General features: G+C 57.5%; 9 protein-coding genes across 9 annotated transcripts; 3 read left to right on the top strand and 6 right to left on the bottom strand.

The window, feature by feature from the left end:
• Positions 1-9: 9 nt before the first annotated feature.
• On the top strand, positions 10-1,877 carry TRAVEDRAFT_21570 (uncharacterized protein; the record flags this gene model as incomplete). The annotated part of the gene is made up of 5 exons (XM_008041821.1): positions 10-464; positions 521-734; positions 791-1,018; positions 1,106-1,692; positions 1,748-1,877. 5 exons carry the CDS (start codon positions 10-12, stop codon positions 1,875-1,877), a joined length of 1,614 nt encoding a protein of 537 aa, XP_008040012.1.
• A 1,244-nt stretch (positions 1,878-3,121) lies between these two features.
• On the bottom strand, positions 3,122-3,280 carry TRAVEDRAFT_86870 (uncharacterized protein; the record flags this gene model as incomplete). The annotated part of the gene is made up of 1 exon (XM_008042260.1): positions 3,122-3,280. A coding segment is annotated over one exon (159 nt), but the record flags the coding sequence as incomplete, so codon positions are not given.
• A 751-nt stretch (positions 3,281-4,031) lies between these two features.
• TRAVEDRAFT_128438 (uncharacterized protein) lies at positions 4,032-5,234 on the bottom strand (the record flags this gene model as incomplete). Its single annotated transcript, XM_008042259.1, has 2 exons — positions 4,032-4,821; positions 4,906-5,234. 2 exons carry the CDS (start codon positions 5,232-5,234, stop codon positions 4,032-4,034), a joined length of 1,119 nt encoding a protein of 372 aa, XP_008040450.1.
• Positions 5,235-5,417: 183 nt separating this feature from the next.
• Positions 5,418-7,943, bottom strand: TRAVEDRAFT_150870 (homoaconitase; the record flags this gene model as incomplete). The annotated part of the gene is made up of 3 exons (XM_008042258.1): positions 5,418-5,563; positions 5,623-7,656; positions 7,726-7,943. The coding sequence occupies 2 exons, from the start codon at positions 7,938-7,940 to the stop codon at positions 5,679-5,681; spliced, it is 2,193 nt and encodes a 730-aa protein (XP_008040449.1). The 3' UTR covers positions 5,418-5,563; positions 5,623-5,678.
• A 317-nt stretch (positions 7,944-8,260) lies between these two features.
• On the bottom strand, positions 8,261-9,457 carry TRAVEDRAFT_170224 (NAD-P-binding protein; the record flags this gene model as incomplete). Its single annotated transcript, XM_008042257.1, has 6 exons — positions 8,261-8,526; positions 8,595-8,880; positions 8,938-8,977; positions 9,036-9,142; positions 9,201-9,348; positions 9,396-9,457. The coding sequence occupies 6 exons, from the start codon at positions 9,455-9,457 to the stop codon at positions 8,360-8,362; spliced, it is 810 nt and encodes a 269-aa protein (XP_008040448.1). The 3' UTR covers positions 8,261-8,359.
• Positions 9,458-11,658: 2,201 nt separating this feature from the next.
• On the bottom strand, positions 11,659-12,789 carry TRAVEDRAFT_79507 (uncharacterized protein; the record flags this gene model as incomplete). The annotated part of the gene is made up of 3 exons (XM_008042256.1): positions 11,659-11,765; positions 12,000-12,397; positions 12,452-12,789. Coding segments are annotated over 3 exons (843 nt in total), but the record flags the coding sequence as incomplete, so codon positions are not given.
• A 284-nt stretch (positions 12,790-13,073) lies between these two features.
• Positions 13,074-13,471, bottom strand: TRAVEDRAFT_49196 (uncharacterized protein; the record flags this gene model as incomplete). The annotated part of the gene is made up of 2 exons (XM_008041989.1): positions 13,074-13,250; positions 13,319-13,471. The coding sequence occupies 2 exons, from the start codon at positions 13,469-13,471 to the stop codon at positions 13,074-13,076; spliced, it is 330 nt and encodes a 109-aa protein (XP_008040180.1).
• Positions 13,472-15,373: 1,902 nt separating this feature from the next.
• Positions 15,374-15,898, top strand: TRAVEDRAFT_49195 (uncharacterized protein; the record flags this gene model as incomplete). The annotated part of the gene is made up of 2 exons (XM_008041988.1): positions 15,374-15,658; positions 15,722-15,898. 2 exons carry the CDS (start codon positions 15,374-15,376, stop codon positions 15,896-15,898), a joined length of 462 nt encoding a protein of 153 aa, XP_008040179.1.
• A 444-nt stretch (positions 15,899-16,342) lies between these two features.
• TRAVEDRAFT_72975 (uncharacterized protein) lies at positions 16,343-19,134 on the top strand (the record flags this gene model as incomplete). The annotated part of the gene is made up of 2 exons (XM_008042255.1): positions 16,343-17,205; positions 17,260-19,134. Exons 1-2 carry the CDS (start codon positions 16,882-16,884, stop codon positions 19,132-19,134), a joined length of 2,199 nt encoding a protein of 732 aa, XP_008040446.1. The 5' UTR covers positions 16,343-16,881.
• Positions 19,135-19,147: the final 13 nt, after the last annotated feature.

Raw genomic sequence — 19,147 nt, 5'->3', positions numbered from 1 at the left:
TGATCCCAGATGCCTACGATCAGCGAGGTTCTCCAGGACCTGTCGTGGGGCCCGAGGTACCCGCGGTGGCTGCGAGCGCCCACTCGTGAAGTACCAGACGGATCAGACACCGGAGCAGCCAAGGCCCTCACTGTGGCCGAGGCCATATGTATGCCCATGCTCATTGAAGTTGTTCGGGGCCAGCCCCTCTGGCGGCAGACGCCTCCGCCCGCCAACTTAGCCGAATGGCTGAGCACAGACCTTCCGCCCGAGACCCCGCGTCCCCCTCCCTTCCCGCGTCCCCCTACGCGAGCCTACGCCAACGAGTTCGACCTCAACCTACACTGGGCCACGGTGTGCTCCACGTGCAAAAGGTTCCTCGATGAGACGCTCCCAATTCCAAAAGGAGCGACGTTAGAAGGGGAGATCCAAGGGCAAGTTAATGGGACCAGGGACGCCCCAGTCGGCGTGCGTGTAGCTATTTTGTAAGAGTTTTAAGGCAACGTCGCATTCACTGCTTTACCTGCTGACCGTGATTAAGTTATTACGCTCCCTCAGCAGACCCCGGCGTGCTCCCGGAGGCCTCCCCGTCAAAAAGCGCCGCCCTAATCCAAGTAAAGAGGGAGCCCGTCTTGGAGGGGAAGAACCTCGATGGTCTCGAAGAGGTGATCAATAGCGGAGAGCTTAACTGGCTCGATCCGTGTGATTCCAGGCACACCAACGGCGTGCCCCAAGGGCAGAGGGCATGGTTACAGGTAAGTCCCTGATGGGGGCCCAAATCTGTCGCTTTCGCATTGCTGACCACCGGCAGATTTATAACCAGTTGATGGGATATAATCTGACGGCTGGGATCGTCGCAGGGGACAACGCGATATTCCTAGTGGAGAGACAAACGGAGGTGGTCGAGGACGACGTCACCGGGACGTGCAAGACGATCGGGAAGCTTATCGTTGATGGACCCCTTTATATGTACCCGGGTGTGGGTCAAGAGAGGTTCACGCCGGCCATGCTGTACGCCTACCTGGGATGGGCAACCCTGGTGAGTCTCTCCAACGACTTAAATGATGTCCCTCCTCAGGTTTTGTCACGGCCTTTGTTTTGAATATGCCTGATGATGTATTCTTAGGACCTTCTATACCGCATGCGCTTTGAGCCTCCGGAGCTGTCGCCTCTGCTTGTGCTTCAAGACTACTGGCGCGAGCGCCGTGCGAGCAACACGCTCTCTTGGCTCCGGTGTACAAGCGCCCTAGCGACATGCTTCGCTCAGTGGCAGCTGGCGTACTGCACCTCCATTGAGGTAGTGCTCCCAAGCGGCTTGCAGCTGCGCCGCTGCATACGTGTGGGCCCGCCCCTCGTTATCCCTCCTTCAATATCTGGCTGGATATCCTCTGCTGCCAGCAGGTTTGTGCAATACGCTCCAGCAGTGCGTCTCCGAGTAGATAGCATGGCCGGCAAGGGTGCATCCTGCCTGACACTGCGTGGCGTCCATCTCGGCGTACCCTTTGTGCTCAAGTTTGACAGAAGTGGCCAGCGTAGCGTCGCCGTTGAATGGGAGCAACTCCAGTCTCTCGATGTGGTGCGGACAGGGAGCGCCGGCACGCTCCCCATCCCGTTCTACTACGGCATGTTTGACTCGAGTATGGGCCAGTTCTCCATTCTCTCTGACAACGGCATCGACCTACAATGGGGAGAGGTCGATCTGGACATGGTTAGGTGAGCATCAATCTGCATCAGGTCGTGGGCCATCATCTTCTGACAAGCCCGGCAGACCACTCGTTGGCGCTGCATTCCAGCAGCTTCACGATAATGGCATAGAGCCTACCGACGTTGCGGATCGCAACGTATTGTGGGACGGCGAGCATATCACTATCGTGGACTTTGTCGACCCCGCCCAGTAGTTATTATCGTGTAACAGCGTCGCATCACCCTTCCCCGCTCCGCATATATGCTACGCGTAGAAACTTATATGCTCATGAGTTTCTGTTGCCTGAACGGCCCGGGATGGCGAAGAGAGTTATTGAGGTACCTAAACCTGGGGGGACCACCCGTACACCTCACAAGAGGTTCTAGCCTTGCATCACATCGAGTCGGTGTACCGAGATAGCATGTTCAGCGCCAGCTCAAATAGTTTATGTAAGTGACCGATAATAGAAGGTCCTAGGGTCGATAGAGGCGCTTCCCATTGGGGATCCGGAAATGTAGCAGTACGACTTAAAATGCCTATGCGCGAAAAGGCTGGCGAAAGCTCGAATGGAGAGCCGTGAAAAATGCCTTATGAATGTTTAAGAGGAACTTATGCATTGAAGCGCGTACCAAACGGCAAGACGTGAAAACCATACAAATCTTCTACAGCTCCCTGTTCTTCTGGGTCGCCGGGATCCGAGTCCCCCGAATAGTTCGGATTGGCACCTAGCTCGCCGGGGGGAACCGGATCGCCGAGACGGGCTGTTGCCCTAGCAGGTGTCGTACCTGATTCAAGGACATGCGAGCCCCAGTCGACCGTAGGAGGTTCCATTTGGTACGCAAGAGGAGCGTATGCAGCGAGTGGCCTCTTGCCACTCGCATCGCAGAGCAGCAAAGGTGGGTCTGGGTCGTCCGGGGGGATGTCATAGAGAGGATCGCCCGCATCGCTCCCCAAGGTAGAGCGCCCAGTAGGCCAAATCTGCGATCATGAGTTGTACATAGAGCGAAGGAATGTATGAGGAGCGTACCTCTCGCCCAAGCGTCGGGGAAGGGGAGAGCGCTCGAGGGGGACCTGGGGCAGCGGTTGACTTGGTGAAACCGTACCGAATGGCCAAAGCGTAGTTCTGCTTGCCCAAGCCTGTCTTCACTGTCTCTTGCATGGCGGTGTACGCCGGTGTACCTACGTCGCTGATGAGCATGGTGCGCTTTTGAACACGCTCGGGACGCACGTTCGCTGATGTCCCCATCTTCTGGAGCTATTCGCAAAGACTGTCGGTAAGGGCCTCCATTCGACTGACTCGGACCGGGACTGGGGTGGATCATTTCGTAGTGTCTGTCGGAAATAGCCTTCATAACTACGAAGAGCATAAATCAGTTCAAGCGCATCCCCGAACAGGATGAATGGTCCAGCCAGGATTAGCCGTGTGCTCAGGGTGGACTTACTAGCTTTACCCGCATCCGTGTCTCGCAATTGTTGAAAGCGGGAACCCACTTGTTTTGCCGTTCGGACATAGCCTGTTTTCTGGAGGATGTATGCTGCGACGAACTTGTTTCGATTGGGAATACGAGTCAAACCGCGGGGCGATTTGCTTTCCGCCGGTATGTATTTCTGGAGGCCTATCATGCATTGATTCTGCGTTAATGGGAACTGAAGGCGTGGCGAGCACTAGAACATACCTTCCATAAGCGCTGCTTCCAGGTGCGACGGCCATACGACCTCGTCCGTGTTCTTCGGGACACGCCAACACTTACGGTTCGCGATAATAGTCTGGAACACATTAGAATGGGAAGGGTAGATAGCTGACATGGCTTGGAGATGAGATACACCGCATCCCGCCGAAACGACTTGAAGCGAGTTCGATGTTGACGTCGTTGGTACTCCGGTGATACGCGTGTTTCCGTACGGTTTCGAGAACGGTCCAGTCTCTCGATGCGGTGACGATTCGGCGTCGCTTTGCTTCCGTGTACGGCGCGTCATCTGAGGAGAGTGGGGCTGGCCGATGTTGCTACGCGTGAGCGTAGCAGGTGCAGTCAAGTGACTCCGGTTTCCTTGTTCTGCTTCTTTGTCGGCGAGAACGGTTGCTAAACAACCCACTGCATATTTGTGAGCATGAGAAAGTATGTGCATGTTGCATGATATAAGTAAAGCGTACCGCCGTATTGATCGACCGAGACCAGCGGCTTAAGTGCCGACAGATGTTTTGCCGATATATCATCCGGAGATGTTAGGGACTCGGCGGGTTCAACCTGTTGATGTTAAGACATATGCCGGCGATGCAAACGTAAAACACGTACTTGAGGGTGGTCAGAGAGTACTGAAAAGAAGTCCGTATCGGAAGCTATCGCCACGGTAGCAGCCGGATTCTGCATCATTGACCACTTAGAGAACGCCTGACGCAGCATGAATGCGAAGGGAACCCGACCTCAAGTATGTAGTCGAGGACATAATCCGCAGGATCTTTACTCTGTAGTCCTGCGTCAAGAAGATTGATTTTATTCGATGCGTGCGGGACACTCACCCTCTGTTCCTGGAGCGGGAAACGCTGGAACCCCTCGCCCGAGCCATCCAAGTCACAGTCCATAGAAGACACTTCCCGGTGATCGACGTCCATATAGCTTTCATCGCTCGAATCAGCATCTGGGTCTCCAGGTAGATCTCCAGGGTCCGCAGCGGCTTTGATGACGGAGGGGAGAGGCCATTTCCTACGCTTCCGTTTATAGTAGTGTATGAAAACGCACTGATCGTACTCTTCCTGCTGATGACCGGCCCCACACGTAGACGCGCAACACGGAGGCCGCTCCGTCGGCCCCGCCCTGTAGTGGGTAGACGAGAGCTGCGCGTCCGAGAGCGAGAAGGAGAAGTCGACCGCGGCGAGCGGACCGAGGTTGCCGACGACGGTCCCGCGCTTCTCGCGAGTCGCGCCTCTGAACGCGGCGACGCCCCACCGGCTGGTCTTCGTCGTGCCGGAGACGAACATGATCTGGTCCTCCTTGAGCCCGAGGCCGAGGCGGGCGTTCGCGAACTCGAGCCAGCGGTCGAAGTGGGCCTCCATGTAGTTGATGATGCGCTGCCTTGATAGGACGTCCTGGGTGCGTCCGGACGGCCCGAGGACGAGGAGCGCGCCTGCTTCGTCCGTGCACTCGAAGTTGAAGTTGACGCTGCAAGACAAGTTCGTAGAGGCGCTGCGATGGCAATGTGAGTAAAGACGGAGCGAAAAAGTGATGTATCGACATTGGACTCACACAGTCGTCGAAATCTCCCCGGATACATCCACCCTGCGTATACTCCGACTGCACAGGACCGACTGCGATATTCTATCCCTCGGTCCCACCACAGTGCACTCGCGGATGTCGAGGGGCACATAGTCAATGGGTACCGCACCCCGAGGTTGGGCCTCGTGCTCTCCTCTAAACGCATTGAACAGAGGGAGAAACTCGCCCTCATTGATCCATCCCACGTCGCCGATTTCCACTGCAGTCGAGCCGGGAGCAGGATCAGGGATCCAAAGAGGATACCCATACCCAAGATGGGTGAGTTGTTCCGCGTAGATATCCCATGGTGCGGTGCTCATGGTTTAAACCGGTAAGGGATGGGGAAGGGGCGTCTTGAAACACGAGATAGTTTTACGCTCTTAAGGGGGAGGGAGATGCGCTGGGAAAGCAGTGAGCGATTGATACACACCACGGTGGCCGTACTTCGACAACCAGTGCACACTTATCGAGCACAGCAACAAGAATGAACGTCCCCCTTCTTTACGAGTGATTATATCTGATATGACCAATCCAAGGACATCGGATATTATCGTGTCAATGCCGCAGGTATTCGAGAACGATCTGAAGGGCTCAGCGTTGATTCCCGACACAGCATCCTATGAGCTCCTGACATTGTGCATATAGAACCCTGCGAAGCGATGTCAGAGTGGTCACCGTATGTGGAGATAGTGTCAACAAGAAGCGCACCTCCTGTGTACACTACTTTTGATAGACTAGCTCATGTGCGCCCTAGGAACACCGCCTCACGCAGCGCCCGCTTCCTTGATCGACTTCAGGACGTATCCCTCGAGACCGCCGCAGATCCAGAGCTCCTGCACGCTCGCGCCCACTCGGCCAACCTTGTACGTCCGCATCTCCCCACTCGGCCAGCGGACCTCGACGCGGCCCTCGACGACCTTCACGTCGACGACGTGACCCTCGTTCACGGTGAGCTCGCCCTTCTTGCCGCCCGCGCCGCGCTTTCCGTCCTTCGCGTACTCGCTCGTGAGGTCTGCGACAAGCTCGGGGGACTCGATGCATACGAGCCCGTTGTTGATCGCGTTCCGCTTGAAGATGTCGCCGAAGGAGCCCGCGATGACAAGCGGCACTCCGGCCGACTTCAGCGCGGTGGCAGCCTGCTCACGAGACGAGCCCGTGCCGAAGTTGTACCCCGAGACCAGGACGACGCCCTGCTTGATGCCAGATGCCACATGTGCGGTCTGCTCCTGCTCCTTGCGGATGGAGGCGACGAGCGCCGCGAACGAGGGGTCGTAGTTCTCCATCACGACCTCGGCCTGACGGGCGAGAGTGATATCGTCTTGGTATGTGTATTTGCCGGGGTAAAGAGCGTCCGTGTTCAGGTTATCCTGAGGCGTGAAGAGAAGGGGACCGGCGAATGTGGTCGGGAAACCAGGAAGGACAGGTTCTTCAGCTTCGACGGAGGCGGTGGGCGCCGCGCCGTCCTTGCCAGGCGTGACGATGGAGAACTGCGGCGCGCCAGAGGCAGGGAGCGAGGCCGAGTCCAGGGAGTCGGGGCTGGCGATATACCCCTTAATCGCACTGGCCGCCACGACAGCGGGCGATGCAAGGTACGCTTGCGCGTTCGGGTGTCCCATTCGACCCTTGTAGTTCCTGTTCGTTGCACTGATGCCCGCCTCTCCGTCCTCAAGCAAGCCGACGCCCAGCCCGATGCAAGGTCCACAGCCAGCTGGCAGAGGCTTCGCACCGGCGACGACAAGGGTCTCCCAGTCACCACACTTCTCCGCGTCTTGCTGGACCTCGGAACTAGCTGCCGCAACGTAGAACTCGACGCTCGGCGCGACTTTATGGCCCTTCATGACGGCGGCAGCAGCCGCGATATCAGAGGCACGTGCGTTGGTGCAGCTCAAGAGGTATGCCTTCTGGATCGGAACGCGCTTCGACTCGAGGACCGGGAGGGGAGTTGATACCTTGACGCTGTTCGGACCAGATACATGCGGAACAAGCGTAGAAAGGTCAAGTACGAGATGTGACGCGTAGGAGGCGTCGGGGTCTGACCGAATGATGTTTGCACGGAGGGAGTCGAGGCGAGAACGGTTGATCCGAGGGTGTTCAGGTGGAGGTGGGATAGACGTAGATAGAGCAGGAGTAGAGAATGTGCGGAGCTCCAGCCTCTTCAAAGCGCGTTCGTACCAGTCCAGAGTAACATCATCCACAGGAAATACGCCCGCAAGCGCTCCCCATTCGGTCGTCATGTTCGCGATCGTGAGCCGTTCATCGACTGTCAGAGCCGAGATACCGTCTCCTGCGAACTCGAGAGCGCCATTGAGGACCTCGTCCTTGTTGAAGTAGCCGCACAGTGCAACGATGACATCCTTGCCCGTGACGCCGGGGGTGAGCTTTCCCTTAAGCTCCACCTTGATCATCCGGGGTACCTGCCACCATGTCTTGCCGGTCGCCCAGAGAGCAGCCGCGTCCGTCCGCACTATGGGCGTACCGACACAGCCAACACCGCCGTACATGTTACTGTGACTGTCGCTGGCGACAGTGAGAGCATTGGGAAAGGCGTAGCCTTCTTCGACGAGGACCTGGTGTCCGATGCCTCGCCCAGCGGGGTAGAAGTCGATTCCATTTTGCCTTGCAAAGGCTTCGATAGACGCGTATTTGGAAAGGTTTTTCGGCGTCTTGTTTTGAACGTCATGGTCGAGGGTGAAGACGAGCTGCTTCGGGTTATGGACTCGAGTTGCACCTATTGACTTGAACCTTCAGAGATCAGCATGCGACGGCCATGCATTAGGACGAAGCACGCCCCTAGAAGCTCCTTAGACTCACTTTGTAATGACAGGACCTGTATTGTCGTGTGTCATGACATGCTCAGGGCGTATCATAACGTAGTCTCCGGCCTTGACAGTCTTCCCTTGAGGTAGGTCGACTGCATACCGCTGTACGACCTTTTCAATGATGGTTTGTGGTATCCGCGGAGTCGCCGTCGCGTAGCATCTTGACGCAAAGGGGTGCGTGCCCCTCCACCGTGTCGGGAGACGCATCGACTGTCGCGGAGAAAGACAGAAGCAGAGAAAGAGGAGGTTATGGTGGTGGAACGAGTCAAAATCACTGTTTCGCTGAGAAACGTCAATATGCGCAAATCGGGCGCTAAGTGTGTTCGACCCCCGCGCCGGCCCGATTATACCGAAACCTCCATCCAATGGATTTGCAGACAATTCACACCGTTTGATCGCCGACGAGTCGGTTTCTCTTTCTCTCTAAGTCTTCGACCATCTCAATGCCCACGGAAACCTTCGCATGCGCTCATCCAAGATAAATCATATTGTGCATATTCTCAGCAGAGTAGGGCAGGGTACAGACTCGAAGAGTTGGATAAGCGTATACCTGAACACGTCGTAAGCATACACCGGTGCGCACATTTCCCTTCCAATCACGACTTGCACAATATAGGTACTCAGCACTATGCGGCCGTCTCTCCTGTGTATGACAGAAATGCACCGTTCTCCTCCGGGGTGAGGCGTTCGATAACAGCAAGCTGTGCCGCGACAGACTGCGACGGCGTGAGGAGCTCTGTGTTGAGCCCTGCCTCGCTCAAATCGTCGACCACATCCTGGAACGAACGCTCCGCTGCACCGACGCATTGTGAATACTCGCATCAGCTCGTCCGATCATCATACAAGGAAGGTAGTACGCACAGGTAGCAGCGGCCGTCCCGGAGGTGTCGACAACCCCGGGGTTCATGGAGACGACAGCGAACCTCTCGGTGGCGAGGCGTGCGGCATACTTCGCGGCGACCATGACCGCGGCAGCCTTGGTCGTGCAGTACGCGACGATGCCGGTCTCGGAGGTACGCACAACACGCCCGGGGATCGCTCCGCCGCTGCTGATGACGACGATCTTCCGCGTCGGCGCTGTGCTACGCTGGAGCAGAGGAAGAAAGGCGGAGACGCTGTGGACGACGCCGAGCGTGTTGATCTTGAACTGTTGAGGGGAAAGTTCAAATGGTCTCGACATGGCAAAAGGAGGCTCAGTACTCACGGCGTCAACAAAGTCTGCATCCAGCTCGTCAAGGTCTTTGCTATGCACACAAATACGTGTGAGTTGGTTCCCCCTGCACAGCGTAACTTGACACATACTAATCCTCGAAACCACGGAAGATCTGAGCAGAGTTCATGCGAGCAGCGTTATGGATGAGAACGTCGAGGACACCTCCGTACATGGCAGCAATGTCTTCAGCAGCGCGCTACATCATACACCTCGATGAGAGAGAGGCCGAATGGGAAAAGGCGCCGGCAGCTTACCGCAAGGGATCCGTGGTCCGCAACGTCGCCCTGTATGACGTGGACGTTCTTGTGTGCCGCTGCCACGGGCTGGAGGTACGCCGGGCTGACATCGCGGACGACGGCAAACACGACTGCGTCCGGCTTCTTTGCCTGATATTCCGTGCGTCTTAGCTTCAGAATTTCCGTAAAAACAACTGACGAGGGCAACTCAACAGCTGCTGAACGAACTCCAAGCCGATACCTCTGGAGGCGCCAATGATCGCGTAGGTGGTCATAGTGTTGTGAAGATACTATCACGCAATGATGCACTCGACAGGCTATGAGGAGTGTCGACGCCTTTACAGCCTTCAAGTTGTTTGTTATATACGAACACTCGCTTTAGGTGGCCTTCGGGCTTCGGCCTGGTTGTGTGGTACGACCCACACTCGCCGAGGGGCAACGTGTACTTCTCCCCTGCCACCTTGGTCCCGATGAATAGCATATAGTGAAGGCTACTGTGTCATCGGAGGCCGTTCAGTATATGCGCAGCACTTTGACAGCGGACCCCTTACGTGGATGAACAAGTTCCCGATGTATATCACAGCTCGCGTTTGAAATTGTCGTGCAGCAGCGCTCCAAGAAGCCTGAGAAAGCGCCTGAGTGTGTACCAGAGCCGTCGAGGACAGCTTGGGTTTGTCCTTCCGAATTTTCGCTCGTTCTCCATGACGGCGGCATGCTCTCTGTTTATTCATACACTGAAGGGAAAGCCGCTCCCGCTCCCCTGCCGCCTGTGCGGTGCATTGAGATCACTCTTCCGTATAGGCAGATGGTGGGCATAGAGATTGGTACGTATTCGTCAAATCTGCTGGCGGTGATAGAATGTTGGGGTTAGATTGGTGTTTCCTTCGGGGGTCAACGCAGGAGTACATAAATGGAGGGTTTTTGAGCGTACATGGAAAGGTATCCTACAAGCCGGGAGCGTAACAAAAACACCCATCTATGCCTGGCAGCAGAACCGTGAGCCGCGGTCCGTTTGTTGCCAGAGCAGATGGGATGAGTACTAGTTCGGAAGGATCTTGAAAGTCGACTGCACGGCAACATGGGGAGCATAGGGCGTTGCGATCCCGTCGCAGACGTCACAGCTGCCAATCTGCCGGTGCAGATGGGTATAATCGACCCTAGGGCCACGATAGGGATGAGCGTGCGTGTCGTTGAGTTTTTTCTTGCGGTCCGGAGAGTGAGTAGAACGGTTTGCATAATGTGGGGATTCGTTTCGAGACTACCGCCTGGCAGCCATCCACAGAACGAGCTGAAAATGCACGATCATTAGCACAGATGAATTAGCCATGCCGCTCTTGCTACTCACTGTGAACGTCATTCACTGACAGCCGTCTGAGTACGCGCGGGGTCTTTTGGGTGGTCCCTCCGGGGCGAGCGACCCAGGCCCCGAATGCGAAGATTGTGCTACTGGCATTGGCCACCAGCCTGCGTCTATGCTGCTGGCGGGTAGCGTACTGATGCTGCGTGGCACACCCGGGTTCAAGGCCACCAGCGGGGTACGAACCCCAGACGGCGGAGCCTCGACGGCCTTGCCTTTGCTGATATTCATCATGATCAAGTCGCGCTTGTGCTGGAGCTTTCTAAGCCAGTTCGCGTGCGAGTAATCGTCGGTACCTGGGGTCGAAAGGTCTGAGGGCGAGTGAGGATTTCCAGGGGAATACCCCGTGGTAGTCACCCCCGCAGGATCCTCTGGCCCCGGTGCTGCACAAGACTCTAGTCAGGTGGGTAGTTGCATAGTCGAAGGACAGCACCCACTACCCAGATCGACACGGCGGGGCTGGGCTGGCAGACTGGTCGGTCGGGGGCGGCGCAGTGCGGCTAGGGCGGCGCTTGGAAGGAGGACTATGCCCACCTCTGCGGGTGGAATCAGTGATTCGTTCTTGAATTCGTAATATGTAACGTTTAGTAATCGCACCTCCTGCGTCGTCTAAAACGATACCGGGTCTGAGAATCTCGAGTGCCTCGGCTATCTCACTGGCACGGGGGAAAGCTTCCCGGGGACGCTTTATGTTGATTTGTGGTCAAGACACGACTGCCTGGTCGCCAGCATTTTGGAATGTACGCACCCCAAACAGCTCGTACAAATCCAAGTCAGAGGCGATCGCAACGGTCGCACTGGATTTCTATGGTACGCAGACCGCATGGTTAGCGCAATATTCGCTTGGGAGACGCACATTGTGAGGATTTCCGAACCTACCTTGAGGATATAATCTAGGAGCGCATCCACTGGATCGAAATGCTGCGGGCGGTCATCAAGATGCGGAAATAGGCTCACAAAAGGAGCTGTTACCTTCGATTTCGGCGGCATCATCTCAAATTCGGCTTCTTCTTCGTCTTCGTCGTCTGCGGTTGCGAAAACATCTGCCAGTACGCCCATGCCCGCCCCGGGGTCGCCCGGGCCCCGTGGCAACTCGTGGGGGCCCGCACCGCCTTTGAGCTCGAATCGCGGAGGCATGCCTAAGATCGCTCGACGCTTCAATTTGTAGTAGTGGAGAAAGATGCACTGGTCTGCCTTGGGCGGGGATTGGCTAGACGCTGCCGATGCTGGCGATACCGGTGGTGTCGGCAGCGATGTGGCGCTAGCACTGGGTCGTCGTGGTGGGGTGGAAGATCCAGATGGACGCGCGATTGGTATTTGCAGCCTCGAAGGAGACGACGGCGGCTCAGGCGAAGTAGTGGAAGTTGTCTGGGATCCTACCGGAGAGGAGGGTGGGGAACCACCGAAGGGGCTATCCGAAGAGATACCAGTAGGAGTCGGAAGGTGGGGGGCTGGGCTACGCCCCCATGAGCTCGATGGCCCTGCCTTTGGGTAAAGGTTCGTCGCGGACCTATTGGTGACATGTGCGCTGATGCTCGCCGAGCCGACCCCGCCGAGGGTGCACGAGATGCTCGCTTCTACCTCGCGCTGCATGCTCGTGAATGTCGTGATGCCCCAGTCAACGGTCTTGATCATGCCGGTGACGAAGATAATGTCTTCCGGCTCCAGGTTGAGGCCCAGCCCGTGAGGATCATTTGCGAAGTCTTCCCATTTTTTGTGGTTCGCGCGCATATAATTGACGACAGTTGTGGCTGATTGGAAGATCGTTTCCTCTGCCCTGGGGCTGAGCATCAGGAGCGCCCCTTTACCCTCGACAGACTTGAAACTGAAGCTCCCGCCTATGCCAAAGTCTGCTGGACTGGAACAAATCATGTGCGACTGAACGGGAGTGGTGCCCAAAAATGCGACTTACGACACGGAAACTTCCCCCATAACCATGCTCGTGTTGATCGTGTTGCTATGAAATATAGTAGGTCGCGAAAACCGTTCCGGATACTCGCTGAGCGCGCCCCTGGCCATGACCAACGGCGAATGACCTTCGGGAAGGGTCCTAAAAGGCTGTTGGGCAGCATCCGTGGCCGTCGTCCTGAGCAGAGGACAGAACTGGCCATTTCTAAGCCAACCCACATCCCCGACGTTGAGATCCCAAGGCTTCCCGTTGTTCCAGGTATCGGGGCACCAGAGGGGATATCCATATCCAAGATATGTCAGAGATTCGGCATATACGTCCCATGAGTACGCGCTGGACATGGTAGGAGATGGAGAGCACTTGTTGCGCGATTGTCGAGAGCTCGTCCTCCCCGAGATGATGATCGATCGTAAGAGGATCGTCGGTCGGCGCTATTGTTCTCATTCGTACGACTATGTGGCAGAACCTGTGCAGCCTGGGAAGACAAACATAGGCGCTATTAGAGTGCGCTGGGAGACGGCTGAACCTTATATCGCATGTAAACAGACCGTGATTTGACTTCGAGAGAAAATTCCCATAGCTATCGAAGTCTTCATTAAACAGACTATAAGTCCTCAAGCATCGTTCAGTGGAAACCCATCCAGCACTTGGCGCCGCCCTCATTGTCGTCGCACTCGACGTCCGACGCGCCCTGGTCGATCGCCTGCACGAGCAGGCCTGCGCACGCGTCCCAGCAGTTCTGCGGGCTCTTGTAGTTGTGCGTGCCCTTGAACCACCCACGGCCGCCGCAGTCCATGCCGTCCTACATGCGGAGAGATAAAGGCAAGTAATCAGATCGTGTAGGCGATGAGAGAACGATACGCGGCGTACCCAGTTGTCGGTGCGGTAGTTTTGCAGGCAGGTGTGCAAAGCACCCTGGTCGGTAGAGCCGAGCGCGTTGAACTGGCGCACGATGGACGCGTTAGCGGAGACCTGGCTGACGGCGAAGGCCGCGAGCGCGAGGAAGGCGGCGGTGAATTGCATCTTGTAAAAAGCTGGAGCTGGAACGAATGAGTGCTAGACACTGTGAATATGAGCTGGGAAACTCGCCGAAGGTGTTGTAGAGTCTGGTGAGGAGGGGCTGGTGAGAGAGTAGTAAGCATCTCGCTGGGTTATATACCACCAGCGGGAAGCTGTAAGTCTTGACGCTCAACAGCTTCCCGTTGTATTTTTGAGCAAAATTTACCCTTGAAGGTACGCACGGCACAGAGCATTGCCGGTCCCAGACAAGGCGAGCACGCAGGGCTTGCACTCCTGTGCTCGCAACCCGGCCGTGGCCTTGCGGATGGATTTCATAGCGCTTCCAATTCGCCTCACGTAACTCCGACTCGGACACTGTGCTTTGCAAATGGACGACCGGATCGCGTCCGGAGCCTGTCAACATACGTTAGCGACGGAAGTGCCGGTGTTTCACGGTTGAGGATGGACGCACCCGTGCCATGGGCGGTTGCGGCCTCCTGTCAACGGTCGGTGTCAGCATAATGTGAGATGGGGGCATGCAACAGGGATTTACTCACCATACATCATGCCATGCCGCTGTGACGTTAAGTATACTAAACGCTGTGTATGCAGAGCCGCGACCGCGTCGGTTCAAGTTTACAGGCTACTACTAGTAGTGGCCTTTCGAGTTCATCAGACCATTGCATGCAAACCTAGCGTATTTATGCACAGAATTGGTTTCGCTGGCAGCAACTGGGCTCGAAAAAGGCTCGAGATGACAGCAATAGTGAGGCAGCACAAAGGCAGCAGGATGAAGAAAAGATTCTGAAGAATCATGCCCCAGGCCGCCACGTCCGTTGAGTCGTTGTGGCGCTGGTTTTCGCACGCTACAAGGAGGGCACTGCCACTAGGCGCTTACTAAGGCCACAACACCGCTGACGGCGGTTTCGCTCAGCCCACCACCATCGCTACACCAGGGTCTCCCACTCGCTGATCCGAGTATTTCAGCGCGTTTTACTCTGTGAGACCGGTTGAAAGGTGTGAAAATATGCACACCGGCTGACGAACGGACCTTGCCTCAATTTCAAGTCGTCTCCACTGGCTGCGGCGTCTCGGAGACATCCGAGTCGTCGTTCAACCGTGACGACCTTGCAGGCGTACGTGCGCAGCGATTTGGATACTCTGCTGTACTATGTACACGAATGGCTTACTATGGGTGGTTATCATGTGTCATTCCCGTGGCATAGCTTGGCGAGTAAGTAATAGTTTTCCCGCTCCGATCAAGCCCGTCTCTCACTGCCATTTCTAATTGTCTCTTCCGATCGCTCCAGATCCATCGCTCACTTCAGAGACTCCACTGCTCTGGGTGGATTTGGCGACGCATCCGGGCGCTTTTGAAATGCAGCATCGGGAGGGCACACAGTGGGAACCTCGGCGATCATGCTGCACACGTCGGTCGAATTTCATACGGCGCCTCTCACATTCACCCACTCGCCTGCCGCTTTCCGCCGGACAGCCGACTACTAGGCTGCCGAGCCTGATCACGCCTCTAGCCAGGCTGTAGCCCCCGTTCGGGATCGGTAGCCTCTAGCATGCAGCGCTCTAGACGCCCTCGCCGGCGCGGAATTGTGTCACTCGTGAACATACTTTCACAGCCGCCCGTAGGTTCGCCCCTACCCTTGAGACACCGACGCTTCACTCGCTAACTGTCCGCATTGTCAACCCCGTGTCGGTGCAAGGACGCCCATTTGCAAAGATGCCCGAGTCGACACCTCCTGAGGCGAAACGCCAGCACCGTCGTGGGGCCCATTTGCAATCACGGCACGGCGGGGTTAGCGTTAGAGCAGTCTCCAGTGGACGGTGAGGTATACGCGCTGGTTCTCGCGGAGACATTCTCTCTCGGAGCGCCAATACTGAGCAGTCCTCGATGGCATATAAATATGAACGATGCTCCTCACTGTCCTCACCACCAACTTTCCTTCGAAACACCTCAACCCATCGCTCCTACTACCAGTACGCCAGCCATTCTCTTCCCATCGTATTCTCCTCCTTACCCGCCGCAGACTACCCACAGACATCATGCAGTTCACCGCCGCCTTCCTCGCGCTCGCCGCCTTCGCCGTCAGCCAAGTCTCCGCCAACGCGTCCATCGTGCGCCAGTTCAACGCGCTCGGCGCGACCGACCAGGGCGCGCTGCACACCTGCCTCAACAACTACCGCACCGACAACTGGGTACGCCGCTGCGCCTTGTGCTCTTCACGTTACCCCTTGCTGACGTTGTGGACGATTTGACAGGACGGGATGAACTGCGGCGGGCGCGGGTGGTTCAAGGGCACGCACGACTACAAGAGCCCGGAGAACTGCTACGACGCGTGCGCGGGGCTGCTCGTGCAGGCGATCGACCAGGGCGCGTCGGACGTCGAGTGCGACGACAACGAGGGCGGCGCGAAGTGTTGGATGGGCTTCCACTAGAGGAGGTTGAGCAGGGTCTCGTTTCGAGATCGTCGTGCTAGAGTTGTTCTGATGTCATCCTGATTTTCGTATGCCAATGTATGCGCTATTTCCTGGTTACACGTCCGGGCTATGGAAGTATAGATGTTGGAAGCCTCCGTCTGCTGAATCAGGTAACCATCGACCTAGCTTTCGAGCTGCAGGTTCAAGTTTTGAGTAGAATTAGCGGTAATTTTACAGCATCAGGCGGGAATTTCCTCACTATACGTGCTGTCTATCCTCTTCATATATCGCACGTCATGTTTCGTATAATATCCACCAACAGTGCTGCAAGAATGAGGGCCTCACTCGAATGGCCGGTGTGGCGCTGATTTTCACACGCCACAAAGCCAGCCACAACTCGCTAGCGCTCAACGCCCTTTCTGAGTCGACCTTCCAGTTCGCTGCATTCTTCACCATATGACGGCAACATGTATAACGGTCCAGATCTGCCAGAGGCGAACCTCGATCATCAACACAGCATTGAGCGAATCTTGACCCAGGACGAATCATGCTGCCAACAACGCGCATGATACTACCCCAGGACACACCAACCCAGCTGTGGTAGACGCGACACCACAGTCGCAGGATAGACAGTGAGGTGTTCTGTTTCTTGGAACAGTCGAAGCTGATCTTGTTCAGGGAACAGCTCATAGATGTACGCGTCTTGGGTTTCAATGTGGCCCAGAATATGGACCTACTCGCTTCGGGCCTGATCGAAACCTCCAGGAGGCGGACTAGCCATCGTCAGCCTCCATCCGCGAGTGCATGAGACGAACGCTGCAGCGTGGGGTCCTCTACCCATCCCCCTTCTCCTCGACCACAGTCCCTGGCTGGTCACTCGCTGTCGTGCTCTGCGAGCTCTTTGCTTTCCTCGTCTCTTGTCCTGCGCCAGTCGCATCTGCTTTCAACCATCGCTGCCTGTCCTTGCTCTAACTACTGCTCTCTTCGCGTCTTCTGGAAAGATGCATTCTTCCCCACATGCGGCGCACCATCCTCCCTCTGGACGCCATTTCTCTCCGCGCTCCTCACCCGCGCTCTTCTGGGACAGCCTATACATGGGCAACCCAAGCAGCATATATGTGGATCCTGATGGCCAGGTGGTCACATCTAGCGGTCCTGCTCCTCCAGCTTCACCCAACGCCGCTCCTCCCAACGCCGCTCCTCCCAACGCCGCTCCTCCCAACGCCGCTCCTCCCAACGCCGCTCCTAATCCATTTGCTGCCGTGGATACTGCTACACAAGGCTCTAGCAGCGCGGTGCCTACCGATGCCTCGAAGAACGTGCAGGTACGCTACATCCCTCCTGGGTTGGGTGTGCCATGACTAACGCATGATCTAAAGACTTCCTCGGGGGTACAGACTTCCCCAGTAGCAGCCACTACTGCTACTACCACGGATGGCATATCTGCTACCCAGTCCTCTGCTACAGATTCTATGTCCCCCACGTCCCAAACGTCGGATGTCAGTACGATAGCCACCACCAGCGACGTTTCGACTCCGGCATCTGTAGCATCAACAACATCTGTAACATCTGTGGGATCGACGACATCTGTAGCATCAACGATGTCCTCAGCATCGGCGACAAGCTCTGTTACCTCAGCACCAACCGCACCCTCATCAAGCACTGCGTCATCATCGCCTTCAAACGAGTCCTCCATAGGCGCGAGCCCCACCTCGCGAGTCAACTCCGCCTCCTCGTCAGAGACTGCCTCCCACCGCACGTCCGCCTACATCGGCCTCGCCCTCGCCGCGATCGCCGGGCTCGGGCTCGTCGTCGCCATCCTCGCCTGGTGGCTACGCATCCGCTCGCGCACGCGCCGCCGCAAGCTCAACACGACCACCGCCTGGCCGTGGGATCACGACCGCCTCGGCGGCCCGCGCCAGATGTCCCTCGAGGGCGGGCTCGGCATCCACGGCTACCACGCGCACTCGCCCTCGCTCTTTGGAGGGGAGGGCGGGCCCGGGTTCCCCACTGGGCATATTCCGCACGATCTGTCGCGCTTCCCGAGCCCGTTGCCCCCGCCTGCTGCGCACACGGCGCAGATGGGAAGCCCGTATGTGACGATCCCGCTGCACGGCGCGCACCAGAGCGTGCCGGACCTTGCGCCGGACCTGGGGACTCTGCAGATTACGAACCTCGTGCCGGGCGACCTCGCGCACGGAAGCGACTCCGGCCACCAGACCAGTGCCGCGCTCGGGGTGCAGCACACGTACTCGGCGGAGTATGGCACGCCGTTCCTCCCGCACCGCCCGTGCTTCCTTGGAGTTGAGAACGGCGGGCTCGAGGTGCCCTGGGGGCCCCTGCGCGTGCGCCGCTCGGGCACCCGCGCCTCGGAGACTGCATCCCAGTCACATTCGGAGAAGCTGGAGCTGCCGCTGCCGTACCCGGGCGACATCGCGAGCGCAGCGGACACATGTCCTCCTGCGTCCGACGCGCGCCAGGGCAGCTGGGCGGTGTCCATCAGGTCGAACATCCTCCACGCATTCAATGCCGTCGTCGGCGCGAGGCCCTCCCAGGTGGCGGGCGACTGCTTCACGCCGGCACCGCAACGGCACAACCACCGCGGGTGGGGACGGACCTCCAGCTCTCCATCGCGCGCGCTACCGGGCTTCAGTAGGACGTCTACCGACAATGCGAGCATCGCTCCTTATGTCTGGACGCTTCAAGATGCTGAGAACGGCGCTAGGAGCGTCGCTGTACCTGCGCAGGATCCGTTTGCAGACAACGCGCAGATCCCGCCCGTGTCACTTCCGGTGCCGCGCGATCATACATCAGGGCTACTGTGTCCTTCTCATCCGGACGAATCCCTCACCAGGGCAAGCAGCATGTACTCTACCGCCTCCGCAGACCCCTCCATCCTGCGCATCGGCGACGAGCCCCCACAGCTGCCCAGCATCAACTCGCTCTCCGGATCAAGCACTGACGTCCAGATACCACCCGTCTCCGGCCGTACACCACAACCGCGCAAGAAGACGCGCCGGCAGCGCCGCCCGACGCTGCTCGCGCGCCAGTCGTCCTCGCAGCACTCCACGTCATCGGCGGGCTCGGGCATGTCGCGCACGTCGAGCGCGTGCTCGGAGCTCACGGACGGCGAGCGCTTCGCGAAGGATGCGCTGCGCGCACGTCGGCGGCGCGTTATGGAGATGTCTGTGGGGCGCGTCAAGACGCGGCGCGCGCGGGGCATGACGCGGTCCGGGAAGCACGGCAAGGCGTGAACGTTGAAACGCG

The sequence above is a fragment of the Trametes versicolor genome (genome assembly GCF_000271585.1).
Source record: "Trametes versicolor FP-101664 SS1 unplaced genomic scaffold TRAVEscaffold_8, whole genome shotgun sequence".
Classification (NCBI taxonomy): domain Eukaryota; kingdom Fungi; phylum Basidiomycota; class Agaricomycetes; order Polyporales; family Polyporaceae; genus Trametes; species Trametes versicolor.
This window is presented reverse-complemented; position numbering and strand designations above follow the sequence as displayed.